At 43.5% G+C, this 15,264-nt stretch overlaps 1 protein-coding gene across 2 annotated transcripts in view; it reads right to left on the bottom strand.

The window, feature by feature from the left end:
- dapp1 (dual adaptor of phosphotyrosine and 3-phosphoinositides) overlaps positions 1-15,264 on the bottom strand; it is a 254,861-nt gene that overhangs the window by 14,544 nt on the left and 225,053 nt on the right. For both annotated transcript variants that reach the window (XM_068046417.1, XM_068046424.1), the window contains exons 2-4: positions 7,247-7,369; positions 6,029-6,162; positions 708-838 (exon numbers count right to left, since the gene is read on the bottom strand). In XM_068046417.1, the coding sequence (XP_067902518.1) occupies positions 708-838; positions 6,029-6,162; positions 7,247-7,369 (388 nt within the window). The remainder of the gene's footprint in view (positions 1-707; positions 839-6,028; positions 6,163-7,246; positions 7,370-15,264) is intronic.

Here is a 15,264-nt window from a genome sequence, read left to right as displayed (position 1 = left end):
TGCCTCTCCCTATATCCTCGATGCCCTTAGTGTAAAAAAAAAAGTACTTTTGTAGTGTAGGAAACGTGACAGTCAATTTGTGCACAGCAAGATCTCACAAACAGCAATGTCATAATGACCAGTTAATCTGTTCCAGTGATGTTGGTTTAGGGATAGATATTGCCCAGGACACCAAGGATAACTCCCCTGATCTTCTTTGAAATAGTGCCATGGGATCTTTTGCGTCCATCTGAGAGGGCAGACAGGGGCTCGGTTTAACGTCTCATTTGAAAAGCGGATACTGATTGATGTCTGCCATTCTCTATATAGAGTGGAGTTGGGGAGGGACCACACATTTCCCTGGACAAGGAGTAGTGGGGTCATTCTTGCACATCTCCTAGCTGCTGCACCTCCACTGGAAGAGGCACGAAGCAGCCAGACAGAAAACGAGGGGCGGGCTGTCTGGCATTAACCACATTACAAAAAAATGGGAAGGACTGCCAACACATTTAGGTCGAATCACTGACAGCTCACTTTGATATAATGCCATGAGGCTGTGAAAGGCACTATATAAATGAAAGCCACCTTCTTTATGTATCCATCCATTTTGATATTACCATCACTTCACAGTTTTGGATGCAAAATTGCTGGCTCAAAACACAAATCACATGTTTAACAGGAATCCAGACAGTGTTTCTGTCAAAGTCAAAAGATAAAACTGTACTCACTGAAGGAGCCTCGGAAACGAGATCACTTTCTGTACGTCCCGTCTGCATGGCCGTGTGGACCCGAACAGACTCGTAAATGGAAGGTTCTTCTACTTTTCGAGGATATGGATTTTTAAGTATAAGAAGCGTACCTTTGTTTAAATATATATAAAAAGCTCAATAGTAAATGAAAGTTACATTGAAAACACAAATGCTTCTTTCTGCCTGTCTACAAGCTCACTCTAAAGAAAGAAAGACTTGCATTTCTATAGCGCTCCTCATGACCACTGGATATCTCAAAGCACTTGACAGCCAATGAAGTACTTTTGAAGTGAGGTCACTATTGTTTTGTAGGAAACACAGCAGCCAGTTTGCACACACAAAGCTCCCACAAACAGCAATGTGATAATGACCAGATAATCATTCTTTGTGATATTGATTTGCCTGGACACTGAAGATAATTTCTTCAAAAATAGTGCCATGGGATATTTTACATTCACCAGAGCAGGCAAATGGGGCCTCAATTTAACGTCTCATCCAAAAGTCGGCACCTCTGACAGTGCAGCATTCCCTCAGTATTGCACTGGAGTGTCAGCCTGAATTTTTGATCTCAAGTGCTGGAGTGGGACTTGAACCTTGTGACTCAGAGGCCAGAGTGTCACCAACTGAACCACAGCTGACATCTAACCTGAAGCTTTTGTCCAATTAACTCAGGAAAAGTTTATAACTTTTCACAAGTTATTCACAGGGTAACAAGTTATTCCCATCATTGGGAAATTACAACAGGAGATATTAAGTGCCTAAACAGTTATGTGTGTACAAGATTACTTTGTCAGCTATTTTAACGATGATGTTATAAGCCATATTAAAAATAAATGAAAGCAAAATACTGCGGATGCTGGAAATCTGAAATAAAAACAAGAAATGCTGGAGCGTTTCGGAACATTCCGAAGAAGGGTCACTGACCCGAAACGTTAACTCTACTTCTCTCTCCACAGATGCTGCCAGACCTGCTGAGTATTTCCAGCATTTCTTGTGTTTATATTACATTTACAAAGCAATCAATGAATTAGCCTTAGGGCATTCCTGTGGTGTAGCTTTCAGGCTTAAGTAAATAGGATACAGTTAACAGTACAAAGCGTAAATTAGGAGTAGGTTTGATGGGCTGAAAGTCTTTTCTCAGTCCACAGTTGCTTCTTGTGTTCCCCATTTACAGCAATCAGGAGTGAGATTGCAAACGTTAGTCCTAAAATTTGGTGAGCTTTGTGCTGGGGACTAAGCGTTTCCCTGAGCTGTCCCTTTGATGGAATGTTAGTCAGCCTGTATGCAGAATGACCTCCTGTGGGAGCTGCACTTAAACCAGCACTCTACAGCGGAGAAATTCAGTGAGGCCCACACTCCCACAGCAAGGAAAATATATCCTAGCTCCAATAGGAGGTAGTCAAGACTATGAGGGATTTTGCTAGAGCAGGTAGGGAGAAACCGCTCCTTCTGGCAAGTGGGTTGGTAACCAAGGATCATAGATTTAACATTATTGCAAGAATTAGAGGGGAGATGAGGAGAAATTTCTTCACACAGAAGGTTGTATGATCAAGTTACCTGAAAGGATGGTGGAATCATATTTCATAGGAACTTTTAAACAATATACTTGAAGAGAACTAATTTGCAGAGCTGGGGGAGGAAGAAAGCTGGGGTGTGGGACTTAATTGGGCAGCTGTTTCAAAGAGCTGGCACAGGTATGATGGGTTGAGTGGCCTCCTGTGCTGTAGGATTCTAGGAGGATTTAGAATCAGAATCAGATTCTAAGTCTTCGCTGGATGGAAGGCACACGTTTGAGATGGGACTTTATTTAACACTATAACCTCAATTCTCCAAGCTGCACAACTAACTAATGGGGTTTCAAGCAGAGTGCACAGGCTCACGGAATTTGTCCTCATGTTCAAATACATTTGCGCATCCAGTCTCGCTCTTCAGTGAAGGAATGAGTAAGGCCATTCAGCCCCTTGAGCCTGTTCTCCCATTCAATCAGATCACGGTTGATCTGTATCTTAACTCAATTTTCTCGCCTGGGTTCCATTGGATTCCTAACAGATCAGAATGACATTTAAAAAAAAAAAAGATTTTCATTTAACTCCATCAATCTGGACGATGAATTCAGTATCTTGAATGTTGCAGATCACCACTTTTGGAAATGAGGTTTAGTTATAGGCAGTTTTCCCATTAGCACAGGTAGACATGGGACAAGTTTACCAAGCTGGCATAGGTTTGGAGTAGGTTGGGGTTCAGTGGGTAGCACTCTAACCTCCGAGTCAGAAGGTTGCGGCTTCAAGTTCCACTCTAGAGACTTGAGCGCATAATCCAGGCTGACACTCCAGTACAGTACTGAGGGAGTGCTGCACTCTCAGAGGTGCCGTCTTTCAGATGAGACGTTAAATTGAAGCCCCATCTGCCCTCTCAGGTGGACATGCAAGATCCCTTGGCTCTGCTTTGAAGAGCAGAGGAGATATTCCTAGTGTCCTGGCCAACAGTTATCCCTCAATAAACATCACTAAAACAGATTATCTGGACATTATCACAATGCTGTTTGTGGGATCTTGCTGTGTGAAAATTGGCTGCTGCATTTCCTACATTACAACAGTGACTACACTTCATTCGTTGTAAAGTGCTGTGGGATGTCCTGAGGTCATGAAAGGACCAATATAAATGCAAGTCTCTTCTTTCTTTAAACAGTACGGCCCAATAAACCCAACAACTGGATCACACTACTGTTGTGTTTCAGTGGGAGAGGTGGTGATATTGGAAACTCTGCTTTCTAATGCATTACCCGTTTGACACACCCGTCTGAATTGGGTGGGGTGGGCGTTGACTTCTGCAGCCAAACATCTGTCAAATGAGCACCTTGCACTGGAACAGCTTTACCCCATAATACATTAAAACTGAGGGTTGATTCTTCTGTATAGCTTTTTTTACCGTGTGTGTTAAAATGTCTTCGCACTAAATTCTAGTGTGTGTTAATTAAGGTATCAAGGGGAGTGATTAAGGCGAATAGCACAGATGCATTTAAGTGGACACAAGATAAACACATGAGGGAGAAAGGACTCGGAGGATATGTTGATAGGATGAGATGAAGAGAGTTGGGAGGAGGCTCACGTGGAGCATAAAACACCAGCGTGACCAGCTGGGCCAAATAGCCGATTTCTATGCTGTACATTCTATGTAAGATGATAATCCTTTTAAACCTCGCAGGTTAGTAACTGCAATACAATAGCAGCTTACAAATTTGCTGCAAATGTGTACGAGAAACACCCCCCTGCCCAGCTTTGTCACTGGGCTGGATTTACTACCCCATTTAAAGACTCCTAAGAATGCATACATGAAACCAATTTGTAATATTTCCAAGTCTGCTGATGACACAAAACTAGGTGGGAATGTGAGTTGTGAGGAGGATGCAAAGAGGCTTCAAGGGGATTTAGACAGGCTAAGTGAGTGGGCAAGAACATAGCAGATGGAATATAATGTGGAAAAATGTGAAATTATCCATTTTGGTAGGAAAAACAGAAATGTAGAGTATTTCTTAAATAGTGAGAGATTGGGAAGTGTTGATGTCCAAAGAGACCTGGGTGTCCTTGTTCATGAGTCACTGAAAGCTAACATGCAGGTGCAGCAAGCAATTAGGAAGGCAGATGGTATGTTGACCTTTATTGCAAGAGGATTTGAGTACAGGAGTAAAGAAGTCTTGCTGCAATTGTATAGCGCCTTGGTGAGACCGCACCTGCAGTATTGTGTACAGTTTCGGTCTCCTTCCCTAAGGAAGGATATACTTGCCATAGAGGGAGTGCAACAAAGGTTCACCAGACTGATCCCTGGGATGGTGGGATTGTCCTAAGAGGAGAGATTGAGGAGACTGGGCCTGTATTCTCTAGAGTTTAGAAGAATGAGAGGTGATCTCATTGAAGCATACAAAACTCTTACAGGGCATGACAGGGTTGATACAGGAAGGATGTTTCCCCGGGCTGGGGAGTCCAGAACCAGAGAACACAGTCTCAGAATAAGGCAGGCCATTTAGGACTTCAATGAGGAGGAATTTCTTCAATCAGAGGTTGGTGAAGCTGTGGTATTCTCCCCAGAGGACTGTGGAGCCTCAGTCATTGAGTATGTTCAAGACAGAGATCGATAGATTTCTAAATATTAAAGATATCAAGGGATTATGGGGATAGTGCAGGAAAATGGCGTTGAGGTAGATCAGCCATGATCTAGTGGAATGGCGGTGATGTCACCTATTTCCTATGTTCATTGCAGATTAACAATTGCCAGTACAGGAAGAAAATAATTAACCAACTTATTTTTACATAGCATTTTTTGTGTCTTCAGTAGATCCTAAAGCATTTCGTAGTTAATTTCTGGCTATTTCTAAGTGTAGTCACTGTTGTTATTTAGGAAAGCACAGCAACGAATCAACACACAGCAATGGCCACCCAAAAGCAATGAGATAAATGACCAGTTAATGTGTTACGGTGATGTTGGTTGAGCTGTCTCTGTTGGTCAGGACACCAGGGAGAAATCCCCTGCTCTTTCAGCAGTGCCGTGGGATCATTCGTATCTACCTGATCAGGCAGACAACAGACCGTTAGTTAAATGCCTCAATCAGAAGATGTCCTGAGAACAGTACAACAGAGGGGCAATTATCAGAGGGGCAATTATCAAACAAATTTGACATTGGGGGGGGGGGGATGCAAGGTGGGATTTGAAAACAAGGATGAGAATTTTATAATCGAGGCTTTGCCAGACCAGGAGCCAATGTAGGTCAGTGAGCACAGGGGTGATGGGTGAACGGAACTTGGTGAGAGTTAGGGCATGGGCAGCAGAATTTCGGATTAGCTCATGTTTCTGGAGGCTAGCCGTAATTGGAATAACGTAACCCTTACCTCTAATAATATTGATCCAACCAGCGAAGGAGTCAGGCTCAGTAACTACTCCCAGCCAGCACTCGGCTCTACTGACTATCTCTTCTAATGTTACCTCCACTCCCTCACACTGTCGGGCTCAGTAATGGTGCAGAAATGGACTGCGACCCCCCCCCTCCCCGCCCCACCAAATGTTATAATATGCAAAAACGACCGCAGTGATGAAAGATTTCATGGAAAGGCGTACAGGGATGCAATTTTTGAATGATGCAGATGTGAAATAGTAATTTGCAGTACCCAGAATGAAAATGAAGACTGTGAAACAAAACAGAATCATTTACAAAATGTGAGGAACTGCAATGTACACAACGGCTATTGATAAAAGCCTATCTGAATGATAGTGTATTAGATGGAATATCAAAGCATGTTCTAGATCACCTGTCTCACTTCCGATAAGTGGCTGATTGGCGAAGTGACTAACAAATTCCGATAGTGAGTGAAACTCATTAAATCCAAATTTAATTGAGTCTTCGGTTCGCTCAATCTGGAAGTGTTTGACGGAGTCTTTGCCTCTGTAATGGGAAGATTTGTATTGTTAGTTAATTTCAACAGTTATTAATGTAGGTCACTGAAGTCTCTGTCTGATGTGATCGCCACTCTAGCTCTTGGCCTCATTAACATCTGGAAGATCTCTATTGCAGATTTGTTCAGTGGATTCATTACCAGCCTGAATCTGATGTGACGGTGCATGCCAGGAGAGCCTAAGCTTTTTGCCTTCATGCGGCACCTACATGTGCATCAAAGGAATAGGAGGAGGTCATTCAGCCCCTCAAGCCTATCCTGCCATTCAATGTGTTTATGACTGATCTGTACCTCACCTGTACCTACCCACCTTTCTCAATTAAATCAAGATTTAGCTTCCATTTTTACACTCAGCTTAAAAAGAAAGTCCTGAAATTTGGTGCACACATTTGTTTTTAAATTTTCTCTCTCCTATTTGTGTCACAGTTATCAAATCTAGTGACGCTCGTGTCCAATTTGTTGTCCTTGCTCCAACTGGTTCACAACTCCAAATTCAGAGAAATCTGTTATAATCCATCCCCAAATCCCAATTCTTAAACAAAGCAAAGTCTATGAAAAGAACAATTTAAAAAAATCTCACTGCTGCAATTCGATTTAAATTCAGAGAATCATATAGCACAGGAGACCATTCAGCCCATCATGCTTGTGCCAGCTCTTTAGAACAGCTATTCAATTAGTCTCACTCCCCTGTTCTTTCCCTAATAACTCTGCACATTTTTTCCTTTCCAAGTATTTATCCAATTCCCTTTTGGAAGTTACTATTGAATCTGCTTCCACCGCCCTTTCAGGCAGCGCGTTCCAGATCACAACAACTCGCTGTGTAAAAAAATTCTCCTCATTTCCCTCCCCCTCCCCCAAACCCCCTTGATTTTTATGCCAATTGTCTTAATCTGTTACAGACCCTTCTGCCAGTTCGAAAAAATTCAACAATTAGAGTTGCCAGAATTAACGGAAACCCTTTTCCAGATACACTTTCTCTTTGGTCAAATAATTCCACAGCAATCTTCTCCTCAGTTTGTGGTCTACAACAAGGATATAACTCGGCAATTATCCAACTGTGTCTGACGTGTTTACCTTACTGACAAAGCATACAATGTTGGACCATCGTGACTCTTCCTTAGAAGGTAACTCCCATCTTTTCCATTGGAGAGGAGTAGGGCCTCGGCAGCATGGCGAGAGAGATCGCGGTGATACCAACTAGGCAAAGAGGAACAAAATATCCCCGTTACAGATCAGACAACCTGGACGCTTGAAGTGAACATTTCTCTTGTAATAGTCAATAAACAAGGAGAACTTCTTCAAAACATTGCACTGAATCAACCTGGTAAGTGAATGTTAATAAAGACATTACTCGCATATTTTACACAGCAAAGTTTACAGTTTTCCACCTAGAAACAAGATTGGTACGGAAAAAGTTGTTAGTTCAATTTCCTACTCCAGGACTTGAGCAGGTTTATTTTTATTGGAATGTGGGCATCACCGGCAAGACCAGCATTTATTGCCTATCCTAATTGTCCTTGAGAAGGTGGTGGTGAGCTGCCTTGACCCGCTGCAGTCCATGTGGTGCGGGTATCCGACAGTGCTGTTAGGAAGGGAGTTCCACGATTTTGACCCAGTGACAGTGAAGGAACGGCGATATAGTTCCAAATCAGGATGGTGTGTGACTTAGAGGGGCACTTGAACGTGGTGGTGTTCCCTTGCACCTGATGCCTTTGTTCTTCAAGGTGGCAGAAGTCATGGGTTTGGAAGGTGCTGTCTGAGGAGCCTTGGCAAGTTGCTGCAGTGCATCTTGTAGATGGTACACACTGCTGCCACCTTGCACTGGGAGTGGAGGCAGTGAATGCTTAAGCTGGCAGATGAGGTGCTGATCAAGCAGGCTGCATTGCCCTGCATGGTGTTGAGCTTCTGGAATATTGTTGGATCTGCACTCATTCAATAATATTCTGCCCCAGTTTTTGGAAATGGAATTCTGACTGATACACCAGAGCCCCAGTTATTGGTATGGTAACTGTGCATTAATGTGAAAATTTAATTGTTATTCAGGCAAATACTAACTAAAATTATTTTTTAATCATGCTCCCAAGAGCTGTAAAATAAATGATCAACTTTATATACAAACATTAACTAAACAACAAGAAAGGGCCTGTTTCAGTGCTGTATCTCTCTATGACTCTAAATCTTCCAAAACAAAAGTTCTGACTTAGAACTACATTGCCGTTCCTTCACTGTCACGGAGTCAAAAACTTAGAACTCACTAACAACATTGTTGGTGTACCTACACCACACGGACTGCAACAGTTCAAGAAGGCAGCTCACCACCACCTTCTCAAGGGCAATTAGGGATGGGCAAGAAATACTGACGCTGCCGGTGAATCTCATATCCTGGGAATGAATAAAAACATTTTTCATCTTCCATGCCTTGCTCAGGCAATTCCATGCACCAACAACTCACATTCATATAGCGTCTTCAGTAAAGCATCGTCAGGTGCATCACAGGAATTTAACAAAAAACTGACGCCAAGTCACATAAGGAGGTATTAGGACATGTGATCAAAGGTTTGGTCAAACAGGTAGGCTTTAAGTAGTGTCTTAAAGGAGGCGAGAGAGGAGGAGAGTTTTAAGGGAGGGAATTCCAGAGCTTAGGGTCCAGGCAGCTGAAGGCACGGCCGCCAATGGTGGAGAAATGGGGATTCACGAGAGGCCAGGATTAGAGGAGCAGAGAGATCCTAGAGGGTTGTGGGGCCAGTTACAGAGATAATGAGGGGTGAAGTCATTCAGGGATTTGAAAACAAGGATGAGGATTTTCAACTCGAGGTGTTGCTCAACCTTGAGCCAATGTAGATCAGCAAGCACAGGGGTGATGGGTGAATGGGACTTAGCCTGCATCAGGATATGGTTTTGGAAGGAATTTATCTCCCAAGCAAAATTGCAATACAATAATTTCAGTCAATCCTCTCGGGTCAAACATCTGCGTCGTTCCTTGAGAACCACAAATGTTCACTAAACAAGGTGGCCCACCCACATGTCTCACTGTGGTTGTACTCTGCTGCAGAACAGGTATGCTGTACAGATGTTGTGACCCCTTGTTTGCAGCACGTTAGTAAGGTCACCGAAAGGCTGAGCTACTGAAGAGTTTGGGGGCTTGTGCAATTTTCCATAGATTGAGGGGTTCCCTGGAACTCCACATTCACTGAACAATGGTGATGGATCTTCAGGTACCTGATAAATGTTCAGGTATCAAGCTGTTGGTGTAAGGTGCGACCATTGCATACAGGGTTTTGAATGGCTGCCTGTGTGAAGACTATTATACAGAAAAATAATGTCTTTGCGTCTCTTGTTTCTGCAAAAGTGCATGTAGTTGATCATGTGGTGCAACAAAAAAACAGACATGCATTTATATAGCACCTTTCACAGCTTCAGGATATCCTAAAGTGCTTTACAGCCAATGAGCTACTTTTGAAGTGTAGTCTCTGTTGTACTGTAGGAAACACGTAGCCACTTTGGTTTTTTGTGGGATCTTGCTGTGCACGATGAGATAATGACCAGATCATCTGTTTTTAGTGAATTTCATATTGATTGAGGGATAAATACTAACCAGGACACCGGGGAGAACCCCTCCTGCTCGTCTTCAAAATAGTGGCCATGGGATCTTTTACATCCACCTGAGAGGTTTAATGTCTCAGCTGAAGGACAGCAGTGCAGCACTCCCTCAGTACTGCACAGGACTGTCAGCCTGGATTTGTGCTCAAGTCCCTGAAGCAGGATTTTAACCCACAGCCTTCTGACTCAAGGCATTATCCACTGAGCTATGGCTGACTCATAGGGCAGCTGTCACTTCTTTACACACGGTGCACAGTAAACTAACTGATGGCACAGATTGCTCCTGTGAAATGTGTAGACGGACCCTGTACAGAGCCAATGTCAACTTTCCCTGCAACTGACTGATGGTGCAGAGTGGATGTTTGGATGGGCCTGCAGAACTGGACAAATTAACCAGCAAATCTCAACAGCAACTTACCCAGACTGTTAAAAACAGAGGCAGGTCTTTCTTACAATTTTCTCCTCACAATTTTAAAAGACGGTCAAATTTATGAAGCAAATGATGATATCAGCAGTAACTCAACACACGCCAAACAGCTGCGCTGTTAAACTATTTCAAAGGGGCTCAAATGGTCAAGTTTGCTTTGCTTTAGCATTTTAGCTGGAGAGTAAATGTAGAGAACAGGGCAGGGGTGGGGAGGGGGGAACAGAGTTGGTTCTTGTTTGAACAAAAAGACAGTTTGGCAACTAAAAGGCAAAGAATACTGAAGTTTCAAAACTATGATAAACCCCAAAATGAAGAGCAGGTCTAAACCTCGATAAGACACTAGTTCCTGGAAGGCACCAATACACCACAGTAACTGAAAACATTGAGATCACCACCACCTCTCTCAACTCCTCCACTGTTGCTTAATTGTCAGACTCCTTATCCGACATCCAATACTGGATGAGCAGAAATTTCCTCCAATTAAATATTGGAAAGACTGAAGCCATTGGAGGGGGGAGGGGAGAGAGGGGAAGAAAGAGATAAAGATCACTCTTGACAGATGGACATCTATCTGGAATACTCCACATCGCTACATCAAGCATGTAGGTAGAGATCGAGTACTCATGCAAGCAAAAACAATGCCAGGTATGTCACTAAACAGTGATCAGCATAGTGACGAGAAAGTAAGTCAATAAATTAGTCTTCTCATTTAAAGTTTCTTCACAAAATGCTGTTTTGATTAATAGTAAAATACATTTTTGATGCCATTATCTTTCAGAAATTCTCTCACCGGCCCCTTATGGAAGACAAAAATTATAATGTGGACCCCACGTGAAAAGGTTGGACACCCCTGTGTTAACGGTACTATATAAATACGTTGTTGTTGTAAGGCAGTCAGAACTATGAAGGCCTGCACAGCCGTAAATTGATAACAAAAACAGGAAATGCTAGAAAAAATGCTAGCAAGTCTGGCAGCATCTGTGGAGAGAGAAGCAGAGTTAACGTTTCAGGTCAGTGACCCTTCATCAGAACTGGCAAAGGTTAGAAATGTAATAGGTTTTAAACAAGTAAAGTGGAGGTGGGGGAAAAGAGATCAAAAGGGAAGGTGTTGATAGGACAGAGGGCAGGAGAGATTAACTGACAAGGTCATGAGACAAAGACAAAGAGGGTGTGCTAATGGTGTGATGAAGGACAAAGCATTAGTGCAGAGAGAGCAGCCCTAGCCAAAAGCACAAACATGAAAAAAACAGTAGGCAGGCACATGGTTTAAAAAAAGGAACAAAATAAAATTAAAATAAAAAAAGGAGCCAGTCATGCTCTGAAATTATTGAACTCAATGTCCAGTCCAGCAGGCTGTAGTGTGCCTAATCGTTAAAGAGATGCTGTTCCTCGAGCTTGCGTTGATGTTCACTGGAACACTGCAGCAATCCCAGGACAGAGATGTGAGCATGAGAGCAGGGGGGAGTGTTGAAATGGCAAGTAACCAGAAGCTCGGGGTCCTGTTTTCAGACTGAGCGGAGGTGTTCTGGAAAACGGTCACCCAATCTGCGTTTGGTCTCCCCAATGTAGAGGAGGCCACATTGTGAGCAGCGAATACAGTATACTACAAGTATACTACAAGGAGTACAAGTAAATCGCTGCTTCACCTGGAAGGGGTGTTTGGGGCCTTGGATGGTGAGGAGAGAGGAGGTAAATGGACAGGTATTACACCTCCTGCGATTGCAGGGGAAGGTGCCATGGGAAGGGGACGAGGTGTCAGGGATGATGGATGAGTGGACGAGGGTGTCACGGAAGGAACGATTCCTTCGGAATGCTGACGGGAGGGGAGGGAAAAATGCGTTTGGTGGTAGCATCACGCTGGAGGTGGCGGAAATGGCAAAGGATGACCCTTTGGATCAGGAGGCTGGTGTGGTGGAAAGTGAGGACAAGGAGAACCCTGTCGCTGTTCTGGAAGGGAGGGAAAGGGGTGAGGGTAGAGGTGTGGGAAATGGGCCGGACACAGACACAAGTTGATAATGATTGGCCTACGTTTTACAGTACAACAAACAAAGCTTGTGGGGCAGAGCTGGAGGCCAGGAGATTAGGGCATCGTGGGATACTGTTGACTGTATATTCAGTCCAGCTGATATTATAAGGATAGAACTTAGCCTCTCCATGGTTGGAGTGCTCTCATCAACAATCAAGAGTCCTTTTGCCTTAATGGCTGCTCACAAAAGCCGTAAGTCTGATCATCTTGGACTTTTTGGAGGAAACTGGCTATATTAATTGCTTAATGGATTAATTGTTAATTGTTTTAATTCTTTAAACTCAATGGAAGCTCGAGGAACAGCACCTCATCTTTCGATTAGGCACTTTACTGTCTTCCAGGCCAGAGGACTGGAGAACAGCTAATGTGATCCCACGGCACAGTGGCGCAGTGGTTAGCACCGCAGCCTCACAGCTCCAGCGACCCGGGTTCAATTCCGGGTACTGCCTGTGTGGAGTTTGCAAGTTCTCCCTGTGTCTGCGTGGGTTTCCTCCGGGTGCTCCGGTTTCCTCCCACATGCCAAAGACTTGCAGGTTGATAGGTAAATTGGCCATTATAAATTGCCCCTAGTATAGGTAGGTGGTAGGGATAATATAGGGACAGGTGGGGATGTGGTAGGAATATGGAATTAGTATAGGAATAGTGTAAACGGGTGGTTGATGGTCGGCACAGACTCGGTGGGCCGAAGGGCCTGTTTCAGTGCTGTATCTCTAAAACTAAAAACAAAAAAAAAACATTTAAGAAAGGTTGTAGAGTTAAGCCAGGGAACTACAGACCAGTGAGTCTCACGTCAGTGGTAGGGAAACTATTGGAGAAAATTCTGAAGGAGAGAATCTATCTCCACTTGGAGAGGCAAAATTTGATTAGGAATAGTCAGCATGGCTTTGTCAGAGGGAGGTCATGCCTAACAAATTTGATTGAACTTTTTGAGCATGTGACCAGGTGTGTAGATGAGGGTAATGCAGTTGATGTAGTTTGCATGGATTTCAGCAAAACCTTTGACAAGGTCCCACATGGGAGACTTATCAAGAAAGCAAATGCACATGGGATACAGGGTAACTTGATAAGGTGGATTCAAGATTGGCTTAGCTGCAGGAGACAGAGAGTGATGACAGACGGCTGTTTTAGTGACTGGAAGCCAGTGTCCAGTGGCGTACCACAGGGATCTATGCTGGGTCCCCTATTGTTTGTCATTTATATAAATGACATTGATGACTATGAGGGGGGTAGGATCAGTAAGTTCGCGGATGACACAAAGATTGGCCGAGTGGTTAACAGTGAGGTTAAGTGTCTTGGGTTACAGGAAGATATAGACGGGATGGTCAAATGGGCAGAAAAGTGGCAGATGGAATTTAACCCTGAAAAGTGTGAGGTGATACACTTTGGAAGGAGTAATGTGACACGGAAGTATTCAATAAATGGCCTGACACTGGAAAGTTCCGAGGAACAAAGGGACCTTGACGTGTTTGTCCATAGATCTCTGAAGGCTGAAGGGCAGGTTAATAGGGTGGTGAAAAAGGCATATGGGACACTTGCCTTTATCAATCGAGGCATAGATTACAAAAGCAGGGAGGTCATGTTGGAGTTGTATAGAACTTTAGTAAGGCCACAGCTGGAGTACTGTGTGCAATTCTGGTCGCCACATTATAGGAAGGATGTGATTGCATTGGAGGGGGTGCAGAGGCGATTCACCAGGATGTTGCCTGGGATGGAACATTTAAGCTATGAAGAGAGGTTGGATAGGCTTGGGTTGTTTTCACTGGAGCAGAGAAGACTGAGGGGTGACCTGATCGAGGTGTACAAGATTATGAGGGGCATGGACAGGGTGGATAGGGAGCAGCTGTTCCCCTTAGTTGAAGGGTCAGTTACGAGGGGTCACAAGTTTAAGGTGAGGGGCGGGAGGTTTAAGGGGGATTTGAGGAAGAACTTTTTTACCCAGAGGGTGGTGACAGTCTGGAATGCCCTGCCGGGGAGGGTGGTAGAGGTGGGTTGCCTCACATCCTTTAAAAAGCACTTAGCACGTCATAACATTCAAGGCTGTGGGCCAAATGCTGGCAAATGGGATTAGGTAGACAGGTCAGGTGTCTTTAATGCATCGGTGCAGACTCGATGGGCCGAAGGGCCTCTTCTTCACTGTATTATCCTGTGATTCTGTGAACACTGAATTCAACAATTTCAGACTGTAATCTCGGCTCTCATTTTATTTTGTACAACAGTTGTTTGTAATGATTCAGTTATTCATTTAATCTCTCCTGCCTTCCACCCTATCACAGACCTTGCCTTTTGTTCTTTCCCTGACACCCCTTCAGCCCACCTCTGTACTCATTTAAAGCCTGTTACATCTATAATGTTTGTCAATTCTGACAAAATGTCACAGACCTGAAACGTTAACTGTTTCTCTCTCCACAGGTGCTGCTAGACCTGCTGAGTATTTCCAGAATTTTCTGTTTATATATTGCACGTTTCCAACATCCAAAGTATTTTGCCTTTTGTATTAACTGCTTGTTATCTAACCTAATACAGTAGAACAGTTGTAAAAGAATACTATCAGTCAATGTATATTAAAGCTTGTTTCAAACCTCTCAGGCCCCAATCACACAGGGGATATTGTCACAGAACTAAAAACCCTTTATCATCACCGTAACTCCTAAAAATCCACAAAGAACTTGGGGCAAAACCTCACGAGTTCAATAGATAATTCACACACATTAACAGGTTTGAGCTCAACGTTTTCAAGGCCAATCAAGCCTCATGGAGTTCAGATGTCTTTTCCCCAGTACCCAGTCTTTTATATCATTTCTTATACAAGTCAGGTTATGTTTCAATATTACTTCATCGTCCTTTCATTTCCCTTTTATCAATAATTCTTTTTTAAACAACTTCCTAACTTTTGTTTAGTTTTCATCCTGTCAATCATTAGGCTGAAGACTGTTACAGAAATTCACAAACTACCAAAGACCACCTCACAAACTGCAAAGGAGTTACTTTCCCAACAGTCTGGGCCTTTGATATCTGATCAATAGCCTACAAGATGCTGTG

The sequence above is a fragment of the Heterodontus francisci genome, chromosome 1 (assembly GCF_036365525.1).
Source record: "Heterodontus francisci isolate sHetFra1 chromosome 1, sHetFra1.hap1, whole genome shotgun sequence".
Classification (NCBI taxonomy): Eukaryota; Metazoa; Chordata; class Chondrichthyes; order Heterodontiformes; family Heterodontidae; genus Heterodontus; species Heterodontus francisci.
Note: the sequence above shows the minus strand (reverse complement) of the source record. Positions and strands in the feature narration are given on the sequence as shown.